Source organism: Rhinichthys klamathensis, unplaced genomic scaffold (assembly GCF_029890125.1).
Source record: "Rhinichthys klamathensis goyatoka isolate OS25496 unplaced genomic scaffold, OSU_Roscu_1.1 h1tg000321l_1, whole genome shotgun sequence".
Taxonomy (NCBI): domain Eukaryota; kingdom Metazoa; phylum Chordata; class Actinopteri; order Cypriniformes; family Leuciscidae; genus Rhinichthys; species Rhinichthys klamathensis.
The window spans coordinates 380175-407877 of NW_026606837.1; the positions used below are offsets into that span (position 1 = coordinate 380175).

The 27703-nt window shown below is 38.2% G+C and overlaps 1 protein-coding gene across 4 annotated transcripts in view; it reads right to left on the reverse strand.

Moving 5' to 3' along the window:
• Positions 1-5026: 5026 nt before the first annotated feature.
• The window catches only part of ryr1a (ryanodine receptor 1a (skeletal)), a 56055-nt gene continuing 33378 nt past the window's right edge, over positions 5027-27703 (reverse strand). For 2 of the 4 annotated variants that reach the window (XM_056271490.1, XM_056271489.1), the window contains 34 exons: positions 27286-27456; positions 27095-27154; positions 26883-27017; positions 26502-26614; positions 26291-26387; positions 26088-26194; positions 20766-20817; positions 20505-20579; positions 17881-17980; positions 17687-17766; positions 17522-17598; positions 15518-15591; positions 14592-14609; positions 12906-12986; positions 12561-12649; positions 12334-12462; positions 12019-12123; positions 10534-10615; positions 9146-10446; positions 8986-9056; positions 8705-8873; positions 8085-8171; positions 7636-7890; positions 7348-7478; positions 7019-7061; positions 6795-6931; positions 6534-6594; positions 6298-6444; positions 6083-6217; positions 5745-5901; positions 5549-5613; positions 5350-5450; positions 5209-5260; positions 5027-5122 (listed from right to left, as the gene is read on the reverse strand). In XM_056271490.1, coding sequence (XP_056127465.1) covers positions 5027-5122; positions 5209-5260; positions 5350-5450; positions 5549-5613; positions 5745-5901; positions 6083-6217; positions 6298-6444; positions 6534-6594; positions 6795-6931; positions 7019-7061; positions 7348-7478; positions 7636-7890; positions 8085-8171; positions 8705-8873; positions 8986-9056; positions 9146-10446; positions 10534-10615; positions 12019-12123; positions 12334-12462; positions 12561-12649; positions 12906-12986; positions 14592-14609; positions 15518-15591; positions 17522-17598; positions 17687-17766; positions 17881-17980; positions 20505-20579; positions 20766-20817; positions 26088-26194; positions 26291-26387; positions 26502-26614; positions 26883-27017; positions 27095-27154; positions 27286-27456 — 4653 coding nt within the window. Of the gene's footprint in view, positions 5123-5208; positions 5261-5349; positions 5451-5548; positions 5614-5744; positions 5902-6082; positions 6218-6297; positions 6445-6533; positions 6595-6794; positions 6932-7018; positions 7062-7347; positions 7479-7635; positions 7891-8084; positions 8172-8704; positions 8874-8985; positions 9057-9145; positions 10447-10533; positions 10616-12018; positions 12124-12333; positions 12463-12560; positions 12650-12905; positions 12987-14591; positions 14610-15517; positions 15592-17521; positions 17599-17686; positions 17767-17880; positions 17981-20486; positions 20580-20765; positions 20818-26087; positions 26195-26290; positions 26388-26501; positions 26615-26882; positions 27018-27094; positions 27155-27285; positions 27457-27703 lie in introns of all 4 variants that reach the window. The other 2 variants (XM_056271488.1, XM_056271491.1) reach the window with 2 other exon arrangements.

Sequence of the window (27703 nt, forward strand, 5' to 3'; positions counted from 1 at the left end):
TGAGAACTTCATCTTTGTTGCCAAACGCAATGACTTCAGTTTTGTCTTTGTTTAACTGAAGAAAGTTTTGGCACATCCAATTGTTTACTTCATCAATGCATTGGCACAGGGAGTCAATGGGGCTGTAGTCGTTAGGCGATAGGGCTAAGTAGATCTGTGTGTCGTCTGCATAGCTGTGGTAAGAGATTCGGTTCTTTCTCATTATTTGGCTCATTGGGAGCATATATAGGTTGAATAGGAGTGGTGCAAGAATTGAGCCTTGAGGGACTCCGCAAGTCATGGATGTCCACTCAGACTTATGGTCTCCTATACTCACATAATAACCTCTCCCTTCTAAGTATGACCTGAACCATTTTAGAACTATCCCAGAAAGCCCGACCCAGTTTTCCAACCTGTCAAGAAGTATGTCGTGATCAACCGTGTCAAATGCAGCACTGAGGTCGAGTAGTACCAGCACTGATAATTTGCCTGTATCAGTATTTAAGCGAATATCGTTTATTATCTTTATGAGAGCTGTCTCTGTGCTGTGATGCGATCTGAAACCAGATTGAAAATTGTCAAAGTATCCATTAGAGCTTAAGAATTTGTTCAGCTGATTGAAGACAACTTTTTCAATGATCTTGCCTATGAAAGGAAGATTTGAGATCGGTCTATAGTTGCTTAATATAGTCTTATCCAGATTGCTCTTTTTCAGGAGGGGCTTGACAACTGCAGTTTTCAGGGAGTTTGGAAAATTCCCAGAGATAAGTGAGGCATTTACCACTTCTAGGAGATCTGCTTCTAAACAGTTTAACACACTTTTGAAAAAAGATGTGGGAAGTGTGTCAAGGGCGCAGGTTGATGTTTTAAGGTGCTGTACGGTTTCTTCTAAAATTTTGCCATCAATTTCTTCAAAATCAGACATAGTAGCTGCTTTCTCAGGTTGTGGTCTGATCTGTCTGACCCCAGTGCAACTCAATGATGTGCTGATCACCTTTCTGATATTATTGATTTTCTCAGAGAAGAACGAAGCAAACTCACTGCACTTGCTGTCTGAGAGCATTTCACTGGGAATCTGGCTTGGGGGGTTTGTCAGTCTCTCTACAGTAGCAAAAAGAGTGCGTGTTTAAGTTGCTGTTTATAATATTCGAGAAGAAAGTCTGTCTAGCTTTGCCTAGTTCCATATTGAAAGCATGGATGGTGTCTTTGTAGATGTTATAATGGACTACAAGTTTTGTCTTCCGCCACATGCGCTCTGTTTTTCTGCATTGTCTTTTCATATTTTGCACTGCTGTTGAGTTTCTCCAAGGTGCTTTTTGTCTACCACTATTCTTCCTGACTTTCACAGGAGCAATATCATCAATTACACTTTTAACTTTTGAGTTAAAAGAATCAAGGAGAAAATCAACAGAGTCAGCAGATAAGCTTGGTGTTGAAGATATAGCCTTCATAAATAGTACACTAGTGTTCTCATTTATGCATCTCTTCTTGACAGACACAGATCTAGCTTCAATGGCAGGAGAGATCAATATATCAAAGAAAATACAGAAATAATCAGACAGTGCTACATCCTTAATAACAATCGATGAAATGTTTAGACCCTTACTGATAAGTAAATCCAGAGTGTGTCCACGAGTGTGTGTCGGTCCGTGTACATGCTGAATCAAGTCAAAAGTTTTTAAAACAGTTTTGATTTCTTTTGCCATATTGGTTTCTGTATTATCTATGTGGATGTTAAAATCTCCAGCAATAGCAAAACAGTCAAACTCTGAGGAAATTGTTGATAACAGTTCTGTAAAGTCCTCAGCAAAGGCTGAAGAGTATTTTGGAGGCCTGTAAAGAATAATAAGTAAAATGCGTGGAACGCCTTTTAACACAATACCCAGATATTCGAAAGACGGGTAATTACCAAATGATATTTGCTTACATTGATAGACATCCTTAAAAAGAGCAGCTACTCCACCTCTCCTTACAGCTCTGCAGACACTCATAAAAGTAAAGTTAGGAGGAGATGTTTCATTGAGGACTGTTGCACTGCAGCTGTCTTTTAGTATTTTGTAAAATTAGTATTTTGATTGATGAAAAGCAGGACATTTACAGGTGAAAATGTGTTTTTTCAGGTTAAATAATGATAAAATCCAGTTTTGGTATTTTTCACACATTTTGTTTTTAAAATGCAGTTAGAGTGTCACGATTTGGTTATGTTTCATGTCTGTCATGTGATCCCCTGTTCAAGTCATGTGACCCTGCCAAGTGTTCCCTTGTCTGATGTGTCATGTTGTCATTGGTTCATTGTTCACAGCATAGACTGGTTCACAGGTGTCCCTTGTCTTGTCATTAGTCGTGTATGTATTTAAGCCCTCATGTTTGTCATGTGTCTTGGTCAAGTTTTATGTAAAGTGTTTCACTGTAACCATGGTTGGGAAGTGTCATGTTCATGTTTTTGAGTTCATGCCACGCCATGCTTTTGTTTTAGGTTTGATCTTGTTATGTATTAAATAAACTGCACTTGGGTTCTCTCTACATCTTGCCTTCAGTGGTTACACAAAGAAAACTTGACCAAGACACATGGCAAACATGAGGGCTTAAAAACACAAGACTAATGAAAAGACAAGAGACACCTGTGAACAATGAAACAATGACAACATGACACATCAGACAAGGGAACACATGGCTGGATCACATGACTTAAACAGGGGATCACATGAAACAGGAACAGGAAACGTAACCAAATTGTGACACAGTAAAGTTACATATCCAAACAAGGAATGATAATTTAAATGCTTGAATATTTTTATTTATTATGTTCTTTTGTTTAAGCAGGATAATGTAGTGTTTGCAATTGAAATTGCATTCTTTTTTTTTTTTTATAAAGATGGCGTTTGTTTTCTGTTCAGTTTGGGTAGCTCCGTCCATTATAGTAGTCATGTAACCACTTTTCATGTTTTTTGCCCTTGTTTTTATTAATTTGTGTGGAATTATTTTTCTCAACATGTTATGTTCACTGTTTTCAACATGAAATTTCTGTAGTTATTGGAAGGAAGCATACTAACAGATTTATTTAATGTCCGATAACATTTTTGTTAAAGCAAGAGCTTTGTATCATGTGTCTGATAAGAGATATATTTGGCAGAAAGTAAATTCTAGAGTATGATATGTGTACTGGTGGGAAAAGCCCTTCAGCTTCCAAACCATGATTAGAGTGCGTAATAGTTATTGTGATTCATGCTGCTGCCAATTGGCAATGTAGTTGCAGTTACATTTCAACTAGAGTTTAATTTTAACTAGACAAGTTGCTCTGGGATTTTACTTTTCAATTATTCTACTTTTCTTTATGCATTTATGCATTTAAAATCTTAAAATTAAACAATGTTGGTATGTTGCTTAAATGTATATTGGCATATTGATCATCAGTAGTACAAGTTTTTGGGATATTTGCACACAGATATTATGCTTAAAGAATTTAATGCTAATCATTGCACAAAACAGCTAAACTATCACAATGTCTGTAATGATTATTTACACATTTGGATTAAATTATTCTTTTTATTTAATTTTTCACAGTCAATTCTGATGTTCGAGCTGATGATGAAGTGGGATGCTTATGCTTATTACTGCAAGAACATAAAATACAATTCATATTCATATTTATGAAACAAAAGGTACTTTTAGGTACTTGGCTAAAACTTAATGTGATGCTGCACTAAAGAATCATTAGACAGGTCTTAGCAACATGAACATTTTAAATGATTAGAAACTACCCCAAAATAAATAAAACTACCCAAAAACATACTATCCATAAATAGCATGCATTTTTTTTCTACAACATAATTTCTAAGTATAAATGTACATAAATCATGGTTTGTCACATAACATGATAATAGTTTTGTTAGTTTAAAGCTGCTGTCCGTAACTTTTTTCAAGTTAAAAATAATCCAAAATAATTATTTAAAAAAAAACATATTCAGCCAGTGTTCAAAACTATCTGGTTGCCGTAGCTCGATTCAAAACGGTTAGCTTGTAATAATGATTTTATTTCCAGTGGTACTGGTGGGTTTCCGCGGGAAATTCGAGCATGTCTTTGCGTCATTACGTCACATTCGTACACATAAAGGAGTTTCGGCTAGCTATACTGCGCGTGAGGATGTTGACGTTGGGGAGAGTAGAGATGCCTTTTCTCGCAGCACTTTACATAATTGAACTTATGGCGGATCCAGGAAGATCCAAACGACAATCATCAGTGTCAACTGGAGATTCACCCGTTATAAAACCCAAAAGACTTCGTACTTCGGATTTAAAGTGGCTAGAGAAAGACAGCAACCGTCTCATGTGAACACAAGGAACATAGGCAGGGCGTTTGGTGCGTGAACTCCGTGTTTTGAAGGGGTTCAAAACGGAAGAAGAGACGCTTTTTTCTGCTGGACAAGTAAGACATTTCAATAGTTCAATCGTGTAACAGTACCAAAATTGTTTGCTTAATTCACACAGTTATGGAGTTTCCTTTGTTGTGCCTTTCTCGTTTAGCTATTATGGAGAATATGAATTCTGAACTACAGGTAACCATAAAACACATTAAATGTAGTCACGCAAAGCTGATGTTGTTAACATTAACAATTTGAGAACAAAGTATAATTTGCACGGTTCGACATCATGAGCGATCGTTAGATTTAATCAGCGCGATTTACTGCAGTGCAATCAATGCATTTTCCCCGTAGTTGATCTGAACAAAAGTTAATGTTACTTACTTGTTCAGATGACATTTTCCGGTGAAAATTCTTATGTTGGTCATCCTGTACTTCCAAAAAGTAGAATGTGTGATTCTGAATGCCAGTAACGTTATCCACACCGGCGCTGTGACCGACAGCCGCGACGCGCACTCTCCTCACAACATTGTGTTCATCCGCGCTGTTTCATGCCGATGTACAACTCACGTAAAATTAATAATTCCGCGAATGACTGCAATTGCAGACTTCAAACAGAGATGGCGACAAAGAGGAAAAGCTACGGACTGCAGCTTTAAAAAACTAGATACAAAACAGATTTGCATTTATGCAAGCTGGTCTTCATATTGTTTTCTGAAGCAGTCTCCAGCAGGGAAGAAATCCCAGCATCTCTCTTGGTACATCTTCCACACATATGATTCCTGTCAAACACACACACATATCCTATATGTTTGAAACACACTTCATTATTGTTATGATGAGGTGTGAACATTGTGACATGTCTCACCTGCCCAGTGTGCTCCGTTTCATCCTTGTTGATTAAGTACATCAGGAAGAACCTAGTGAAGAGAGAAACATTAGTTCTGTTTGTCTGGTGATGGAGAGATTGTATAACATCAGAAAGGTGCCATAAAACTGAATCACTCACAAATAATTGGCCAGGTTGTGTTCTTCAAGCGTATGAGTCTCAAAGCCATGTGGAGTTGTATCAAAATAATCACTCCCAATACCACATATAAAGCATTTGGTCTGAAGAAGCAAAGCAATATGTAAAGTCAGACAGACAGCTAAGTATATAAATACTTAATATGTATTTTTTTTTTATTGGACAGTAATGATCTCAGTACCTCCATATCTTCTTTTACTTGCTCTTGCTGGTCTCTCAGCTCCCCAAAAGCATCAATAATCAGACCTGTGCAGACAAACGTGCATTGGCATACAAACGTGCATTGGCATAGCCAGCCATAAATCTCCAAAACGTAAGATTTAATGTGGTATAATTGCTAGGATGTTACACGTGTTGAAAAGCAAGACAAGTCTTACCTTGAATGATGGCCAGCAGGATGACGATGACAAAAAAGAAAAAAGTGATGTCGAAGACCACCCGATAGAGTTCATACTCATCCCCTGCTGGGTCCTCAATCTCGTCTCCTATACCTCCACCTGCCCGCACACCCACGTACATGTGGAACAGATAACACTGCCAAGAGAAAGAGAGAGATTTGGGGATTATACAGCATGTGTTTGGTTAGTGAAGAATTGGAGAAAAAAGTGAACAACCCATAACAAATGGTTATCATTTTTTTTAAGAACTACATTATTGGAGAAAGAGAATAAAGGTCAATTTGATACCAGTAATTCTGTATAATGAAGTGACCAACCGTCATCATGTCGTCACACTTCATGTCCGGCTCATCCTCGTCCTCGCTCTTATTGTAGAACTTCCTGAAGAAGTTGAAGGCCACCACAGTGTAAAGGTACACAACCACAGCCAGCAAACCCACAGTCATCATCAGCTAAAAACAATCCAACAGAGTCAACCGGTGCATCAGTACTGATTTCCAGAACCACTTTTGTTTTGTTGTACTGACTGTACCTGTTTGCCATTGTGTGTGACGGAGGAAAGAATTGTACGCAGGGTCTTGACACCCATTGCAATGTCCAAAAGGTGACAAGCAAAGAAGAAATTGTTGTAATGTCCCAGAAGTGACATCACTGTGTACCACACCAGGTAGAGGAAAGTCTAAAAATAAAGAACACGTTAGTGCACATTACATGAACTTTGCAATCAATCAATAAAATAAAATTTAGTAACTCACAAAAAAGACTTACATTGTCTGTGAACACAACTCCAAACTTCCAGATCTTATACTTGATGTCAATGGCAGTGAGCCTAAAAAATAATATGGAAAGAAAATCTAAAACTCTGCCTTGACCAATGGTTTTAGGGCAGGATGATCTGATTATGAAAAATCTATATTTTTGAAATTCTGTTTGGTGCCACTAGTGGCAATTAATAACACATAACCTAAATGTAATGTCTTAGACAAAATGTCACAAATGTATATGCCAGTAGTGATGTATTTTTAATACCATGCAAGCATGGAGTTGTCTGGCTCTTCGTGTTTCTTGTCTGTCTGTTGTTTGCTGACATCCAGCGATGCCAGATCCATGCCCAGCAGCTCTGCGATTCGCTCACGTCCATAAATATCTCCGTATTTATCCAAAACCTTACAAAATAATCAAGAATCATAAAGCTTTGTAAATGCACTCATTTTAAACCAAAATACCAACTAACAGGAAGAATATTGGTTTACCTTTCGCTTAACAAATTTGTCCCAGTAGTTGGTGGGAAAGGAGCTAAAACAATGATAAAGAGTATTAGTTTAAAAAAAAAAATTATTATTAAAGGACCACAACTGGCTAGGTCTGCTAATGAACACTTATTAGAACACTTATCCTAGCGCATTATGGAAACATTAATTAGGGACCACATACCAGATGTACAAAACAACTTTGAGCTCAAAACATAATCTAGGTTAACTTTCGGTTTAGTCTACATGTCCGTTTTCAGATATATCTTGTAAGAAACAGCTCCATAATAATCAAGATGTCTCCATAATAATCAAGATGTCTCCACACTTACGGTGTATTTAGCACCAATCTGTCCCACTGGCCTTTGATGTCATCATCCTCTGGCTGTTCAGTGATGTAAAGACCATCAAACTCCAGCTTTCTCGCCAGCTCTTTCTCTCTCCTAAAAATTACCAGTGGAATCTAACAGACCATGACATCATGATCACTTATTGATAGCACAAATAAATAGGAATATTCGTGTACATATTGAAGATCAGAATTAAATAAAAACCAACTTGAATCTAAACTGATAATCATATAAGTTCAGGCATTAAAATATGAAACTAGTGGTTAAAACCTTAAGGCAGTTGTATCCAATGATGGTTATGAAAGCAATGACGGTGTGCAGAATGGACAGGCCGGACATAGTGGGCTGCATGTATCCGGTACTCTCTTCCAGAAAATAATAGACAGGACCTTCCTCAACATCATCATCGCCTCCATCCTCTCTGCCAGAGCCATCAAAGTCCTCCCCCGAACCTTCAAACAGCCCAGAGCCTTCAAACATGCCTGAGCCTTCAAACTCATCAGTATTGCGAGGAGTATCAGATACCTGGAGAAATAAAAAGATGGAGCCTTAAAAATAAAAACTAGATTTGATTTGTATATCTCCTGTATGCGTACGCAAAATTATTGTGAGGCATGCCATTTTAAAAGGAATTTAAAATGGTCATGAATATTTGAAATCCAAATGGACCAAAAATGAAAATGGGAAAACAGTGTAAAAATCTAAAATAAGTTTACAACCTTGTAGAAGAGAAGAATGAAGTTCAAGGCGAAGGAGATAAACAAAGCCAGGAAACGAAGGTTGTAGAAGTTACGGGACAAACAGTTCTGTAGATGAACAAAGGACATATAGTTTTTTAATGTATTACCGGTACTAGCAAATAGTACGAAGGCCTTTACAAGGAAATGGCTCAATGAGGATCCCCCATCTGAAATTTTAAATGATGTGTACGATATGGAAACTCTGACCTTTTCGTTAAGACAACATACTAATAGAATTTCATCATATTGGGGGAAATGGTTAAAAAGATTACATCGGTTAACTAAGTGTTTTTTTTCCCATGCCATGAATATATGAGATAGAAGACTGTGTCGGATGTGTAATCCTTTACACAACTTTGTACTGCAGAATTTTATCAAAATCTAAATACTAATATAAGTTATATATTATGACCAGACCAGAGTATGTCTAAGTATGTGTGTATGTGCTTGCGTATACACATGTGTTTCTTATGCAAGGATGAGTATGAACATTTGTATTGTAGGTGTGTATGTTGTTGTTTTTATTTGCCTTGTTCTTTGGATTATGTTTCTATTTTTCTGTATTAGTTTGGGAAAAATAATATTATATTTTGTCCTACCATGAATTTATTTCTTTGAACATCCAGCTCGTTCCAGAGCTCAAATCCTGCTCCTTTGGCTGATTTCTTCTCCTTCTTTGCTTTAGTGGCTTTCTTAGGTTTTGGTTCTTCTGGTGTTGTGTCAGGCTTGACCTCTGCTTCTTTCTCTGCCTTCTCTCTATTCTCAGTGCTGTTACACATGGAAGATGGTCATTAAAATTCTAAATACATCTAAAATACCATAAAGAACCAAACACAAACACTAAAATGTCTTGTTTTCCCTTCATTGTGGAGTCACTCACTCTGCTTTCTCAGGTTCAGGAGGATGTTCTTCGATAGCAGGAGGTTGCTCAGGTCCTGCTTCTTCTGATTTCTGCAGCATAAATAAACGAGGATCAACACCACCAATTAGAACACTGGTGAAGAAACAAGAGGAAATCAGCCAAATGAAAACCCACATACCATTTTCCTCTTCATTAATGGAGTGCCCTCTGGAGTTGGTGGTTCCACGGGGGTCGTGTCACCCATATCTCCAAGTCCACCAGGTGTATCGATACCAGGAATCTTCCCACCATCTTTTTCCTGGGTGTCCTCATCCTCTTCCTCTCCCCCTCCTGCTTCCATTGAGTCTGTTATCCCACCAGTATCCTGCTCCTCTCGACCCCTTGGTTCTCCAGGAAGGTCTCCGTGCACCTCATCCTGAGTAGGATCCGGCATGCTTGCCAGTAACTCGGTCACAGTGATGTTCTTAGCCCCTTCAACTAAACCGCCTCCAAAAAGTGTATGCCAGATGAGCAGGAAGAAACCTTTACACACACTGTAAATGAAATGGAGGATGCCCATGAGGATTGTCCACAGGAAGGTAACAAGTCCTACCACAATTTCCTTGATGGTCATCTTTCTGAGCCTACGGTACTGTCTGCGAATATTCCTAAAGGTGAACATGCCCAGGAAATTCATGACGCTTTGGATGAAATCGGCAAAGGCAGAGCTTGATTCTGGCTGGCCCTCCTCACCACCACCCTCTTCATCACCGCCGCCTCCTCCATCTCCTCCTTCAGGTTCCTCCCCATCATCCTCTTCTCTCTCCTCCTCATCCTGCTCTGAAATCTGTGAAGCAATATTCATCTCGAAGATGGTGTCCTCACAGAAGTTAACAAAAAGCTCCATCTTCTCCGATTCGCCACCCTCGTTGACCACATCAAATATGAACTGCCGCTTGGATTCTTTGACTTGAGGCATCTCCCACTGTTTACGATTCACCTCACTGATCTCGAAGTAGATTCTCTCAATCTTCCTGCTGGCGCCCATTATCTCAATGCGACCCAAGAATGGGCGGAAATAGTTCAGAACGCTCTCAGCTTGTTCGAGGAAGTTCTGCAACCTGGTATCATGAGGAACGTGTTCAGAGAGGTTAGTTAGCAGCACCGCTATGTTAAATCCGATATCTTTTGCTGGCTCTTGGAACCGATTGGCAAACTCCTCATAATGAATCATCTCATTCTCATCTGCCTCAGAGCAGGACAATAGAAACTGGATCTCTGAAGGTGTGTACTGTTTCTGGCTGTCCATGGCTTTCTGGAAGTCCTTCTTGGATATCAAACCTCTGGGGTCTGTCACATAGTCGCGAAATGCGTCAGATGCAACAATGTCCTTTAGCTTGAGGAACATGTCGAAGAATTTAAGGATCATTTCTACATTACTGGAGGATTCCACTAGCATGTCCACCATTTGCCGAGCAATGGTGCCATTTACAACATTACCTGTCAAATACAGAGCCATACAGTGTAATCAAATCTAGACTGAATAATGTGAAATTAATGAATATAAATGCAAGATTGTCTTCATACCCTCCAACAAAGACAATAGCATGACCACCATATCTTTCTGAAGGTCCAACAATTCCTTCAGGAGACCAATCTGACTGGAATCCTAGAAGAAAACAGAATTGACATACTAGCTGCACAATAACATATAATAGATGCTGATACCTTAACTATGATAAATATATAATCTAAATGAACAAATTTGATAAAAATGTCTATTTTGTAAACTAAAGGAACATATAAAATGTAACATTTTTGAATGTTTTAAATAAAATAAAAAACAACAACAAATGTAAACAATTCTTAAATGGAAAAAACACTGTTTTAGACATAAGGTCTTCAGTATTTGTAAGGGTTTAACTTGGTTAACTTTAAGGGTATGTTTAAAAAAATAACTACAGTAGCATCTTTATAAGAAACTTTACCTTATCAGATTGGCTGAGGATAATGTAAAATTCTGCAACATTTAAATGCAGGTTATTGCATGCAGTAACAATAACAGGGGTTAATAATTATTAGAAACAGAAACACTCTATACATACAAGAGATCATGAAAATCATAAAAACAAAAATCAATCAGCACACTAAAGGTAGAATTATAGAAAGGGCAAAACACTTTTTTAATAAAAAATCATGTAAAGCTGAAAACACATGGTTCTTTTGGGTAATGTTAACTGCCTTCCATCCATTTTCTCAGGCTGTTTGACCCACTTTTTTGCATTCTTTAGATTTTTATTTCTAACAGAAATCTTAAGTAAATTTATCATGTTAAATGAAAAAAACAAAACAAACTATATTTTGTGTCTAAAAAATGTTAAATACTTAAGCTAAAATATACAGGAATAAAAAGGAAATTTTTTGGGAATACTTCCAAATTTATATTCTTGGGTTCAAACAACCTGGATTTGGGAATCTGGAACATGAAGGGGGAAAACTCAAATACAATCACTTCAATAGATAAATAGAGTGATACATACTCTTCCCTGTATACGGCGTGTGAAAAACAGTTTAATTAATCAGTAAAGCATTGAGAGCAAAAACAGCATTACATTCCAACACACTATTTGTTTAAAATTGAAAAAGGAATGTAACATGTTCTTAACATTAGCATGTAATATAATCATTAAGAACAGTTCTACATGAGCAACTACTATAGTTTAATTTTCATGCATTTTCTATTAGCCACTAAAAATAAATGAGCCCTTTTAGTAGAAATTAAATATATTTGCAACTGGTAAAAGTGTGCATATCCACTGACAAGACAGGGAAACTGTGCACTATGGTTTTATGCTCCATACAAGATGCTGTTTTATTTATTTATTAGGATCCCCATTAGCTGATGCAACAAGAACTTTATACTCTACAAAAACTACTCGTATATCAAGTTGAGAAATTACACTAAGCCAACTTCAAGTACATGAAAGTTTCAGCTATGTGATCTAATGCATTCAGAGAGAATGAACAAACAAAATGTTTACATAACAGACAAATCAAATTTAGATTGGTTACCTGAGCCAGTTTCATCATCATATGGGCAAAGACATGCAGAAAGCCCACCACAGCATCCCACAGGCGACTGTGGGCCAGGGACTGCTGGTTGCCAGTGCAGGGACCCTGAAACAGAAGGATAACCTCAATATATGGCAGCTATATGTGAATTAAGTGTATGATTTTAGGGGAAATGAATGTACTAAAAATCACAGCAAGTAGTTTCTGTTAAGGTTATGGAATCACAAAAGGGTTTGTGCAGCTACATGTAGAGACCAAAATAAATGAATATAGTAAATGGAATAAAAATGTCAATCATCAAAAAATAAACTGCACCTGGATATACTCGGTAAGGCTGTTGAACACCTGTTTGGCCACAGCCATAGCTTTAGAGAAGTTTCTCTTGCCTGGTTCATCTATGATGTCTTTTCCTGAGTAATACCAGTAGAAATCACTGATAGACTCCTGGAGAGAGAAAATAAATGCCCACAAAGCAATAAGTGTGCTAAAATCCAAATATAAGCAACATTTTATCTGGGTTTTCCAGGGTAAAATGACCTCACCTGTAGTCTAAGCAGGTAATCCACTGTGCAGATAATGACATTGATGGTGGTGGTGCTGCCTGTCTGTGTTCTGAGGTAATTCTGGAAGTCTAAAGTGAAGTAAACTCACAGATGGTTAAACACACAATCTGTGCTACAGACAGACATTACATTTCCAAAACCCTTGAAACTTGGCTCTTCAAAAAGATTTTTAAAAAAATCACAAGATACAGGTTTGGAACAATATGATGGTGTGTAAAAAAAAAAATGAAATGGTTGTGGGGCACAAATTGCAATAAATCACAGTATAAATTTTCATATTCACTCTGCAGTAAAAATTTATGTGCAGATTCAGGACCCACCCACCATTGTTGTGACCCTCACAGAGGAGCTGCAGAAAGCGGAAGAGGTCACAAGTGAACTCATCATCAGCCATCACCTTCTCACCTAGGCGAAGGAAGGAAATGTGTGGGAATACATCACATAAAGGTAAATCTGTCTTTATGACACTCATCACAGGTTTAGTGTAGGGGCAGTCTGATTAGAACTGAGAAGAGAAAGACCGTAAGTGGAAGAAAGTGAGATTAAACAGCTTAGAGAAAACAAACTGCCTCAAATCTCTCATGTTATGATGTTAGTGCAAACTGCAATATATTTGTCTGTTTGTCTGTTTTCTGAAAGAGATAAGCAGGAAATTTTGTTATTTTTGGGAGCGTTTCAATCCACTGCCCAGTTGATTATTAAGTATGCTGACCAAGGTGCACTGAAAAATCCCAGAAAGCACCAATAAAGCTAAATTATTTAAGATCTTAGTCATGGCACAATTTAACTGATTCACTTCCTTGGGAACTAGGGAGTGGAATGAGACACAGCCTTTTGCATAATCACTAGTTCTTTAACTCCGACTGAACTATAGCAACAAAATGAGCCACATCACATAATTACTTTACCCAAATAACACAACACATATACATTGACTATACACATACACAATAATGTACCTATATGAAAACAGATACAAGAACACTTATATACAATCACATAAACTGTGGCTCAAAAACTAAGGGGGATTAATTACAACATGAAGCCCTAACATAAATGGTACTTTAGCATGCGGGACAGACCTACTGCAATCCTAAACCTCAGCTGTGTTTGGGGAGGGAAGGAGGAGGTCATTACACAAAGCTAAATTCATGAAAATCACAGTCAGTCAAAGCCTTCAGCATGGACTGATATGTTTACAAATAGCTCCTTTGATAATTTTGTTGCAAATTTGTTGCACAAAATGTTAAATTGCAATGCTAAACTGCTGTCAACTAACATAGACTACCGTTTTGATGTGAGCAATTATGAATGACTGATTATTGGATTAAATATGACCTCATGACAGGGGTAAATATAGGAGAGCATATAGGGTAATGTTAGGTGCAAATCGTGAAGCCAAGACAGAGTTAGATCAGATTTGGCTCAATTCATAATCAATGGCTTGATTTGGTAAGTTTAAGTTATATGTATTTGTTAGGAATAAAAAAAACTCAATTTAAGAATTTTAGTGTGATCATATGAAGGTTAAGACCCTTTTCGATAGAAACAAAGCTAATGCTTATAAATACACGAAAGGAAAGTTCATTAATGCAAAAACCAACATTATGAATAAAAACATTTTTGTCTGTTACACTGAATAACTAAAATGCAGCATATATTTATTGTATAATTTAATTTATAGATTAGACACAATGCAGAGTTCTAGAGTTACAGTAGATCTGTTTCAACACTCAAGGGAAGAAAGAAAAACACTTCAGTCACATTCTGTCAGTGTGAATGAATAAGTCAGATACACAGTTCTGCGATCTGTACTTGTGATGTGACTGACAGTTGTTTTTACAAATCCTTGAGTAATAAGATTCATATATATACACTTAAACGTATATATATTCTTCAAAGACCAAAAAAGCTAGGTTTCAAACAAAACTGATTTCAAAGATATAAAGGGACAGAGAGGAGTGACAGGAAGAGAGAAATGAAAAGAAGAGGGACAGAGGCATTATTTACCCCGTTCTAGCTTCATGTCTGAGGCCCGTGAAGGAAAGGAGGAATGAAAAGAGATGGAGGACAATAGTATAGCCATGGAAAAAGAGGGATGGTGAGTTGAGGGCAAACAGACGACATGGAGTGAAAAGGGAATTAATTATGGCCAATTTCATAATCTGTGTTTATTGACATCATATTAGACTAGATTATTACATCTGGAGACAAATGGAGTATATGACAATATGATTACAATTAATTTATTCAACTGATAAATTTTGTCAACAAAAATGATGAGCATTTCCATGTTAGAATGACCAAACATGTATGATTACAGATGGATGATTGAATATTTGCCATATGTCATTTTGGCAAGACAGTCTACATGTTTATGGATTGTTATATAGTTGCTCTATACTTTCAAATTACACTGAACAAAATTATAAACGCAAGACTTTTGTTTTTGCCCCCATTTTTCATGAGCTGAACTCAAAGATCTAAGACTTTTTCTATGTACACAAAAGGCCTATTTCTCTCAAATATTGTTTACAAATCTGTCTAAATCTGCACATTTTAGAGTGGCCTTTTATTGTGGCCAGCCTAAGGCACACCTGTGCAATAATCATGCTGTCTAATAAGCATATTGATATGCCACACCTGTGAGGTGGATGGATTATCTCAGCAAAGGAGAAGTGCTCTCTAACACAGATTTAGACAGATTTGTGAACAATATTTGAGAGAAATAGGCCTTTTGTGTACAAGTCTTAGATCTTTGAGTTCAGCTCATGAAAAATGGGGGCAAAAACAAAAGTGTTGCGTTTTTTGTTCAGTGTACATTTGATAGGACTATGATCTTCAGAGCTTTCTGTATTGAACTAAAATCTTCCTTTTGACCATTTATTGGTATTTATCTTGATGAAAAAAGATTCTAGATTATTAACGTTACTTACTTGTTCCCTCCTCTGACACCATACCTAGACCCTCTGCTTTATTCTGCCTCTCAAAAGCGTTCAGGTCCAAAACACTGCAAAAGATGCCCAAACACTGATTTAATGAATCGGTAACACGTTAGAATACAGTTCCTTCGTTAATGAATAACTACACAAGAACCAATGAGTAACACAATATTAACAATCTAGTAACTATTATTAACTAACAAGAAACTCTGATTAACGAACTAGTAAGTAATAGCGCGCAAATGAAAGTGGTACTTCACTATTAACTAATCAATAACTACTATTTTTTAATGCTTCCCAGAGAACTACTGAAAAAGTGTCATAATTCATGCGAAACTAATCAATAACCAATGCAGGACAAATGACTAGCACTATATTAACATTTTAACTACTACTGTAAACGAATACACAAGGTTGTTTACATTATCAATATGTAACTAATAGCATAGCAGACTCATGATTTGGGAAAGCTGTTAATAATTGGCCTATGCTGTCTATTTATCAACTGAATAATTTTAAAGAAATGGATTTTTAAATGCAGTTGTCGGGACCTTACTTGTCCTGTGGCCAACTTTCCGGCATTCCTCTGGACTGGCATTGAATCACTAGAGTCATGGTGCAGTACTGGAACATATTGAGTCATCAGCCACCCAAATACCATATACAGTTATTTTATTATTTAACCTACCTCCCAAAAAAATATGTTTTTATGTATGTCTCCAAGCTCATGTGTGTGTGTGTGTGTTAGTGATGTATGTCTCGAGACCGGTCTTGGTCTCGAGACCGGTCTCGAGACCACTTTTACGTGGTCTCGGTCTTGTCACGGCCTTGACGGTCTTTGGTCTCGGTCTTGTCTTGGTCTCGGACCTCCCGGTCTTGTCTAGGTCTCGCTGTCTCAGACCGACATAGTGGTCAGGGGATTGAGCAATACAATACTACAATATCCACGACGATATCCGCAACGTATTGAAGCGCGCGTCCGAGTGAAGACAGTGCGGTGCGCGCGAGCCACGCGAGAAAACACTGTATCCGCGCCACTGATCGCAGCGGCAACGAGCACTTTGATCACTTGATTTAAAAAACACATATCATGTACAGTTTTTGATATATTAATATTTAGTAAAACACATATCAGTGACATGATGGGTTTTACCTTCAGGAGATTTTGGGTAACTGCACAACTGACAGATGACTTTGAGCGCACCGCCAATGGTGTGTGTGTGTGTGTGTGTGTGTGTGTAACCATAGCGACAAAAACGACCAACTTTCGGATCCTGCACTTAAGCCTATAATTTCGTTTTTAAAAATATAATTATGTATTTAAAAGTTGCAGAATGGGTTCATTTGGAGACTTCAAAATCAGCAGAGATAGGCAGGCAAATGCAAAACAACATTTGACAAGTTATTGCTTAGCTTCAACACTAATGTTTTTTTCCCCTCCGGTCTCGACTTGGTCTCGGTCTTAGTCTCGACTTGGTCTTGGTCTCGACTTGGTCTGTCTTGGTCTTGGTCTTGGTCTTGTCTTGGTCTCGATACCATCTGGTCTTGGTAGTGTCTTGGTCTCGGTTTAGGCGGTCTCGACTACAAGTCTAGTGTGTGTGTGTGTGTATGTGTGTATATCTTGTGAGTGATTAGAAGATTCTACACTTTATTGGCTTTTCATTAGTAACTACTGTAAGAATCATTTTAACAAACTAGTAATGACTCCAGTGTTACTACATACTTCTGTGGGAATTACTAATTATTAGTAATCTAGTCATGATTTGTGCAACCAAACACAAAAGTCATCTCAAGAGTTTGAGATTTTTGGTTAACTTTTAAATAGTATACTTTTAGAAAATTTCTTTAGAAGTATGTAGTAACACTTGTTTGTTAATATTGTGTTACTCATTGGTTCTTGTGAAGTTATTCATTAACGAAGGAACCGTATTCTAAAGTGTTACAAATGAATCTATTAACTAGAATGTGTGATGACAGCAGCCTCCAGTTAAAATATACCTGCAGGTCTGCATTAGAGCCTGGACACTGAGGAAGAAACCCACATCTTTCTTGTCTTTCAGATAGTCCAGCATTTTCTGCAAGCAAATAGTCAATCCTGTTACAGCTGAGCATTAGTGCAGGGTCTAATTCACTGTCTTGTCTCAATGCAAACTCTTAACTAACCTGTTGGACCTCGCAGTTCCCGCCATTTAGAATAGAAATACCAAGTTTTAAGGTGGAAGAGACCATGCACCCTGTCTCACCTGTACAAAAAAAACAAAAAACATGTAGAACAATAAATGGAAAGTTCAAGCTTAAAAAAAAAAGGGGAAAAGATCCAATAGTGTTTGTGTGTGTGTGTAAGGGTGAACATGTACCCTTGCAGGCACTAATCATCTGTAGGACCATCTCAGCAGCCCCTCGGTTGTGTAGACGGGACTGCTGGTAGAGGAGTCTTTGCTTTTCCATCTCTTTTTCCTGTTAGGGTTAAACATGGAAAAAATGAACTGCCTGAAAGCCTTTAATGCGTCCTATTTCTCACAAACCATTCTTTCTGCTCAATCTCACTGCTCCACTACAGCAATTGAACTACAGAAACCAAAACAGTAAAATCTTTCTTTATAAGCGATAATGATTATTTTTCAGTCTAGATTAGGTGCTACTTGTCATTCAAAAGTCTTAATTGTGTGCTTTTCAAGATCCTGTTATAAAAATGTTGTTCATTATGTCTGTGGGCGTCAGACAATGATATGTAGAGTGACAATTAAAGTCACATGCAGTTTCATGTGTTGTGTAAAGAAAATTATCTCAGTGGGTTTTTCTAAATTTAGAAACTGGTATTTCTGTGAAGACGACAAAGGACATCAGCGAGCATGTAAATGTATTGTCTTCATCAACTCAAAAACAATGAGTACTGTCGTAGTAGGAAAAACGTCAGTGAGCCGTAGTTGCGGTCTCATTAGTGAAAGTTTGTGGACAAAAAAGGTTGATTGTCTATTGTCACTAGTATAAGATGTATGATCAAGATTACGTCATTTGCATGTAGTTTTTCACCACAAATTCTGATGTTAAACATGATTGTTTTAAAACTAAGTTGCAATAATGTGGGCTAACAACATCAGCAGAAGTCTCGTAACTCACAGTAAGGTTGTCTTTAAAGATTTATAAGGTAAAAATCAATTTCTCTATATGGAAATTGATTTAACTTATAAACCTTTTTACTTTTGGAACCCAACTGTTGCACTCTATTTCTGTGTGAGCTGTGCTTGGGCCCCGCTGATTATTCTTTTTATATTCTAAAACTCTGTTCTCTTTCACTCATGTTCATTTAGCATGCTCCCAATCAACCGCACCATCATCATTAGTTATGGGATAGTCATACAAATTTCCCACGTTTGTCTATCAGAGCAAACGTTGGACTACAGTAAACTCTCCTGATGGCTTTGCATCTCACAGAGAAACAAAGAGCCATACAGGTGTTACTCATCTACAGCTCTGTCTCCTGTTGGGAAGTGAACGATAAACAAAATATACGTAACCCTTAGCCCACGTTACCAAACATCATACAACTTATTTTGAAATAAAAAGGAATTGTAATTAAATGCAATTATTTTTAATTGTAGATATTTTAACAAATACAATTCCATAATGTTATCATTGAAATGATAATAAAAGCAAGCTTTTTATTACAAAAATAAAAGATAGTGCAAAGTGAAAATTTTGAAAGCAAATACAAAAGCTGGCTTACTTACAGAAGCTTGTTTTTCTAAAAAATTAAGTGAATCATAAAATTTAAAATTAAAAAATTACTGCATGCATGATATACCACCCTCCCAAACCTCCCACCCCACCCATGCCACCCCCCTCCCATGTAAGCCTGGCCTAAACACCCAAAAGTGTGTGCATTTCTTCTTACCATGTCTTTACATAAACGCTCAGCCTGAGTGAGTGTGTGTGTGTGTGTGTGTGTGTGTGTGTGTGTATGGCGCGTACAATCCACTTCATCATAGGTGTTCCTCTGTGAGTGTGTGTGTAGACTAGGAGACTGCTCTGGCTTTAACTGTAGTCTGTGTGTCAGTATACTATGTCAGTATGGGGGAAAACATTGATTAGTCATTTTCACATAATTATTGTGAATGAGTTTAAGTCAATTAAGGTAAGAAATAGAATAGAAAGCATAAATATGACATAAGCCATCATTAGTGATTACTCAAACTGTGAAACAGCATATATTAGTATGTTCACTTGATACCTCACTCAAGCTCACGGCAAGAAAACAATAAATCATCCAACATATCATTAAAAAGCAACCATAAGGATATAGTTTCTTTTGAACTTTTACAGCTGCAACAGGTGAAATTTCACACTGAAATCTCTCTGAAGTCAACAATCCAGGAATTGTATAATTATATAATTGAAAATATAAGAATTAACTAAAACAATAAAATAATTCACAATTTTTTTTTAATTTTAGAATATATAACTCCTATTTTGTTGATTTTGATTTCTTTATGAAATTCACCCTTGTATGTTCATAACTGAATGGTACAACAAAAAGAATAAAAAACATTTCCTTAAGCCCAAACTACTAAACACTTAATAATGATGTTTCGGTACAAACTGTAAAATAAGTCCAAATATTAGTCTTTTTCATATGTAACATATTTGTCAAGTAAATGTATTCAGGTAATTGTTTATGCATTTGTGTTTAGTTGGTGGCTCAAAGCTCTGTCAACTGTAAAATAAAATAAAACACCTTTGAAAATGTTTTAAAGATGCTGCAGTGTGATGATGTTATTAATACATTAATAATGAGTCAGATGGAGAGACAGAGAGAGATCAGAGAGCACAGGCCAGTCAGAGAAACATAAGATGGGATGTGAGGGAATGGATGGATGGATGGATGGATGATACAGTGGTTGGTTTGGATGTCACTCTACCGCTTCTGTGTCATCCCCGTCCCCAGCCCCCGGACTCCCCCTACCATCTCTGTCTGTCGCACCTCAAAGGGCATCTCCTCTCCACCCTCCTCCTCCTCCTCCTCTCCACCCTCATCTTCTTCACCGATGTGGCAACTCTAAATTCAACAGAGATGAACAAAGAACATTACATAGTGTGAGAGCCTATAAATTAATGGCTTTATAAATGTATAAAAGTAACGGTAAAGTAATATGTATACATTTTAATCACAGATAAAAAGAAAATTAGAATAAACAATAGTAAATTGGTGCTAACGGTTTACAATAAAACAAAAAGATCTCACCTTAGCCATGATATCAGCATATGCCATGTATAAGTAATCTATATCCAATTTACTGTGACAGAGCAGAAGCAGGGACAAGGAGATAAATAACAATGATTCAAAGACAACCACAGATGTAAAAAGGTCTACATTGTTTGAAATGATAATTGATCCTAGAATATCTTTCTTTGTATATATTAGGGATGCACCGAATCCAGGATTCGGATTCGGCCGAATATTGGGCTTTTTAACGGGGTTCGGTTTCTGCCGAACCTCAGAATTTTTTTCCACCGAACCGAACCCTAGGCTTGCACTACGCGCGCTACGTCGAAGTCACCGATCAGTGAATGACATCAAAGTACCGCGTGAACGAATAGAGAGCAGACGGCTCCTTATGCTTTTGAATTGCTCTCGCGGGACTTTGATGTCATAAACTCATCTGTCTGTGCAGCGCCGGTTCAAGTCGAACAAGCCTGTAGTAGTTATTGCAGAGGCCAGACAGACTCACGGAGGCGATTGGCATCTCACCAGTGGCGTAACGAGCCAACACCGGGCCCTTATGCAGGATTATCAAGGCGGGCCCCCTACTACAACACGTGATGACGCAATGTCCACGAGTAGGCTTTTGCATGCAATACGCAAGGAACTGTTTACACCTGGCCACTTCATGCTTTTTCTGTGATCGTATAGCTATCCGATCGTGAAAAGACCAGGTGTAAATTCCCTTCGAAACGCATTCGAGACGGATTTGAATCCGGTCGCTCAAACCACTTCAGGAGGTGGTCTGGGCCGCATTCCAGACGACACTGGACAAGTGTAAATGCATCTGGTTGTTGAAACCACATATGTCAATTTTACTCCTCTAAAAATGCTAAAAAAATAAACGTGTGAGAGCGTGTTATAGGCTATATGTCATAGTCAGATATGACGACGCTTCTGCAACAACACGCATCACCGCAGATGAGCATCTATCAAGCCAATGCACAAACTATCGCAAATCAAAGTGAAAGTAAGTCGCAGACGCTCGCTTAACACACAATCATCTTCATTAAAAGTAAAGAAACGAAATGATCTTACCAGTACTGTTGCCGCTCTCTCTAATTAAGGTCTTCGATTTAGAAATTTTAGCTGATGATCAATAAAATGCAGCTTATCTGTTGCTTTCGGTGACGTGAACTCTATTAAATCTGCATATAGCGCGGAAATTGAAGATCGGATTTATATCTGTTTTGCAAAAACACATTTATGTGACCAGCTGTAAATGGAATCGTTTTGATAAATCAGTAGCTATCCGATCTGAGAAAACGCATGAAGTGGCGCGCGCGTGTAAACAGCCGACCCGGGGATTTCCCAGTCCCAGCTCAAAATAAATTACACCAAAATCCATGATTGTTCGTTTCACACATGTATTTAATGATCTGTAAAATATGTTGTTGTCATTATTTATTTAAAACAAAATCGTGATAAAGTCAAATGAGATCAAACTAAAAGTAGTAATAATGCGATAGGGGGCCCCGGCTGTCAATCAATATCTTCCAGTCAAGCGGGCCCCTGATTGGTCCGGGCCCGTAAGCAACCGCGTACCCTGCTTACCGATAGTTACGCCACTGCATCTCACAACTCGCACTTTATTCCACAATCGAACTTGTGTAACTGTCTGTCACACGTTCTACCGTCCACAGCGTTACTTAACAAAATAAGGTAAAAATGAGCATCAAACAGAAATAACCCGCATACATCAATAGTATCCAGCTGCAGACCCGCAGCACCACCAGTTTCAGAACCCCAGCGCCAGAACCGGAAGTAAGGGGCGGAGCTTACGTTCTAACACCAGCGCCAGGACCGGAAGTGAGGGGCGGAGCTTACGTTCTAAACCGAGTAACGCCACCTAACGTTTTGGAGCGTAATTTGCTTAGACACGAAACGGCATTATTACACACGAAACGTCATACTTTATACGTATTATAATGATACATTAAGGTATAGTACAATAAGCATTTTAAAACATTGATTTTGTGTAATATAATTCTATATAGTTATCCGTTTCATTGTATTATGAGAGTTACTTCCTGATCATGATGGTGAAAAATAATGCTTGAAACTTATGGTCATTTTATATAAAATATACTTTATTTCACAAGAACATGTGCAGCATGCATTTTTTCTTTATGTAAAATAATGTTAAAAATCTAAAAAGAGAGAGAAAATCCGGCATTGTTTTAAAAGAAACCATAAAAATGTACCATACTTCAAATAATAGCCGAGTCCCAAATAGACGATTGTCTCTTTACACGCCTGGTGTGGCTGCAGGTCTGGGTAAATATAAGTCCGGTCTCAAATAGAGGTCGGGTCTGTATTTTAGTTTCAGGTTGTATTAAATCTTCTAAAACCCGTCAGATCGTCCGCTTTTTGGCGGCCGCCAAAGCAAATTTTTGTCCCGCCAAAGCCTATTTTGATCGGTGAGTGATGTAGAATAGAATGACTGCTGCGCATGACAGGGCGCTTAACGAGCAGAGAGAGAGAGAGAGCCCTGGCCGCGCGCGCGCACTCTCACGTCTTCAAACAACACGAGCGCTGTCTTGCTCTTTATTTGTCACTCACATACCAGTTATAGTTCATACAACGAGCAGTGACTCACTGTGTAATAAAAACATACCCTAAATATTATTTAAAAGGTGCAACAATTTTAAATATTTTTAAATACTTGCAACCATGCTTGTGTCATTGTAAATAATTCCGCCCCTCCCTCACTTCCGGTTCTGGCGCTGGGGTTCTGGCACTGGGGTTCTGAAACTGGTGGTGCTGCGGGTCTGCAGCTGGATATATCTCGCATACATGGGCATGTGTTCGAGGCGCACGACACATACGGCGCGCAGTTCTTAAAGGGGCCACACCTTATTTCCACTCGCTACAGTAGGTGGACCGTTCGAATGCAGTAGGCTGTGAGAAAGTGAAAATGGAATTCGTGAGCAGAAAAAGTGTTGTTTGGCAGTACTTTCAGTGAAAGAAGGCAATTCAAGTCTAGCTACATGTTCAATTTGCAATGCCGATTTGTCTCATGGTGGCAAGGACTCTAGGCTACACAACATCGCCGCTGTTAAAATGCATAATGTTGCTTATTCTTTTTTCTTTTCTTTTTTTTACAGTTATAAAAGTAAAAGTAGTGTTTATTATTTACAGTAATAAAATAAAATGAAAAATCCACTTTGTTTACTTCATTAATGTGTTTACTGTGTTAATGGACTGAGGATGAGAGTAGGATTCGGTATTCGGTTTCGGATTCGGCAGAATCTTAACCAGTGGATTCGGTATTCGGCCGAACCCCACAAATCTGGATTCGGTGCATCCCTAGTATATATATATATATATATATATATATATATATATATATATATATATATATATATATATATATATATACAGTGGGTACGGAAAGTATTCAGACCCCCTTCAATTTTTCACTCTTTGTTATATTGCAGCCATTTGCTAAAAACATTTAAGTTCATTTTTTTCCTCATTATTGTACACACAGAACCCCATATTGACAGAAAAACATTTTTGCACATTTATTAAAAAAGAAAAACTGAAATATCACATGGTCCTAAGTATTCAGACCCTTTGCTGTGACACTCATATATTTAACTCAGGTGCTGTCCATTTCTTCTGATGATCCCTGAGATGGTTCTACACCTTCATTTGAGTCCAGCTGTGTTTGATTATACTGATTGGACTTGATTAGGAAAGCCACATACCTGTCTATATAAGACCTTACAGCTCACAGTGCATGTCAGAGGAAATGAGAATCATGAGGTCAAAGGAACTGCCTGAAGAGCTCAGAGACAGAATTGTGGCAAGGCACAGATCTGGCCAAGGTAACAAAAAAATTTCTGCTGCACTTAAGGTTTCTAAGAGCACAGTGGCCTCCATAATCCTTAAATGGAAGACGTTTGGGACAACCAGAACCCTTCCTAGAGCTGGCCGTCCGGCCAAACTGAGCTATCGGGGGAGAAGAGCCTTGGTGAGAGAAGTAAAGAACCCAAAGATCACTGTGGCTGAGCTCCAGAGATGCAGTCGGGAGATGGGAGAAAGTTGTAGTAAGTCAACCATCACTGCAGCCATCCACCAGTCGGGGCTTTCTGGCAGAGTGGCCCGACGGAAGCCTCTCCTCAGTGCAAGACACATGAAAGCCCGCATGGAGTTTGCTAAAAAAACACCTGAAGGACTCCAAGATGGTGATAAATAAGATTCTCTGGTCTGATGAGACCAAGATAGAACTTTTTGGCCTTAATTCTAAGCGGTATGTGTGGAGAAAACCAGGCACTGCTCATCACCTGTCCAATACAGTCTCAACAGTGAAGCATGGTGGTGGCAGGATCATACTGTGGGGGTGTTTTTCAGCTGCAGGGACAGGACGACTGGTTGCAATCGGGGGAAAGATGAATGCGGCCAAGTACAGGGATATCCTGGACGAAAACCTTCTCCAGAGTGCTCTGGACCTCAGACTGGGCCGAAGGTTCACCTTCCAACAAGACAATGACCCTAAGCACACCGCTAAAATAACGAAGGAGTGGCTTCACAACAACTCCCAGACTGTTCTCGAATGGCCCAGCCAGAGCCCTGACTTAAATCCAATTGAGCATCTCTGGAGAGACCTGAAAATGGCTGTCCACCAACGTTTACCATCCAACCTGACAGAACTGGAGAGGATCTGCAAGGAGGAATGGCAGAGAATACCCAAATCCAGATGTGAAGAAATTGTTGCTTCTTTCCCAAAAAGACTCATGGCTGTATTAGATCAAAAATGGTGCTTCTACTAAATACTGAGCAAAGGGTCTGAATACTTAGGACCATGTGATATTTCAGTTTTTCTTTTTTAATAAATGTGCAAAAATGTCAACAATTCTGTGTTTTTCTGTCAATATGGGGTGCTGTGTGTACAATAATGAGAAAAAAATTGACTTAAAATGAATTTAGCAAATGGCTGCAATATAACAAAGAGTGAAAAATTTAAGGGGGTCTGAATACTTTCCGTACCCACTGTATATATAATTTTTTGTATAATCAGAATATACGTTTCTAAACAGAGATATCATGTGGACAATTTTTTGAAAATGACCTCTAAAATGTAAGTTATTGATAAGACAGACTGACATTATCCCGTACTTATATATTGATTTTATTTTGTAATAGGTGATTACATTACATTGACAAAAAACCATGTGAAAAAAGTGAATAGCTTGAGCTGTCTGTATAACAGTCACTGGTTATGGCCATGTGATCATCTCTTTTTGCACCAGGAGCCAATTGTGTTGTTCACTAACAAAGGGTGTGACGGGATCTCACCTCTTCTCAGTGAGGGCAGTGCGACTAAAGTGAAGGATGAGCTGATGAAGAGGGTCTGGCTTTGTCTCCTTTTCCTCTTCCTCCTCTTCTTCCTCCTCCATTGCTTTCTACATCAGTGAGAACAAAAACTATATCATGTGGATTACATCACAAAAAATTGCTAAAAATGCAACAGTATTTTTTGTGAATGTGTGAGCACATACAGATAGGTCATCAATCATTCTGTCCTCAAAGGAATATCCTTCGGTGTGGATCCAGTTCCGCTTGTACCCATCCAGGAACATGTTAGATGCTCTATGCCTGAAAGAGAGACGGTAAACATTTATCTGTCTCCGATCCTGTTACCCCCTTTTCTCATCATTTTATTCCATGAAATAGACTGACTGACTCTCGTGTGATCGTGTTTTTTCTTACCTGGGCAAGTTGTAAAGGGGAGTCATCCTGAAACAGGCCACCACCGCTCTACGTCGTTGCTTCGACAGCAGTTTGTGCCAAACCATTTTTTTGGACTTGAAAGGATGCTCTGTCTGAAGATGGAATGGAACAAAAGACATAAGTCTAAGAAGAGACAAAACAACTTTACTTGGGCTGCAACATAATTATTATTATTTTTTTTTATTATCTGATTTTAAACCGCATTTATATTTGCCTATTATTAATGCTTTGCTGTTCAGGCAACAAACTGGCGAATTTGACTGGGATACTGAAGTATAGTGGTAGTGTGGGTGAGTGGTCATCAAAATGTGATTTATTTGAGTTGCACTAGGATTTTCAAACCTTTGAATTCAAACTCACCACTTCAATGTGGTAGAGGACCGCAGAGACCTCCTGAACCCGCTTCACTACTTTCTCTGGAGCATCTGCATCTTCTGCCTTTCCTGCCATTTCCTTATACAGTGCCATCTGCCAGCGCATAGACGGGTTATCGACCTGAGAAGAGACAGATAGCATTCGGATTCCTGCAAAAACACTTTAACATCAACACAAACATGCAGACATAAACTTACCTTGCCCTGGAGGTGCAGGTTATTTTGCAAGAACTCTCTCACCTCCTCATCTGTGTCTTTCTATGGGTCAACAACACAACAGACTGGCTGAGTTTACCTTTTTTGCTGACCAACCAAAGTGAAACTTTATAACAACATCTAGGCTTGTGAGATAGATAGGGAGACAGACAGATATATGGTGATCACACTACCAAAGAATAGCGTGTCTTGGCCAGGTTAATGAGCTCCTGGTCTGCAGGAGAGCACATGTTAAGTCCAATGGGAAGCATTTTCTTCAGGGATGCTACAATGAGGGACGTTTGAACAGAGTATCGATCTCCACGTCTCTTTTTCTTGGTACGCTCCACATCCGAGCCACCAGCCTGAGATGAAAGTAACATTCAAAGCATGACAACTGATATAGACATCATGAAATAACTTTCAGTGAGATCTTATGGCATCTTATGAAAAGATTTTCATATTGAATGATGTGCTAACAGAGTCTGTTGACCAAAAAAATGGAAGTCCAACTCAAGATTTTACATTCATTTCATTGAGAAAAATACAAAGCTTCCTGTTCCCTAAGAAGGACCTAGACCGCTAAACAGAACAATCCATCCTTACTTGAAG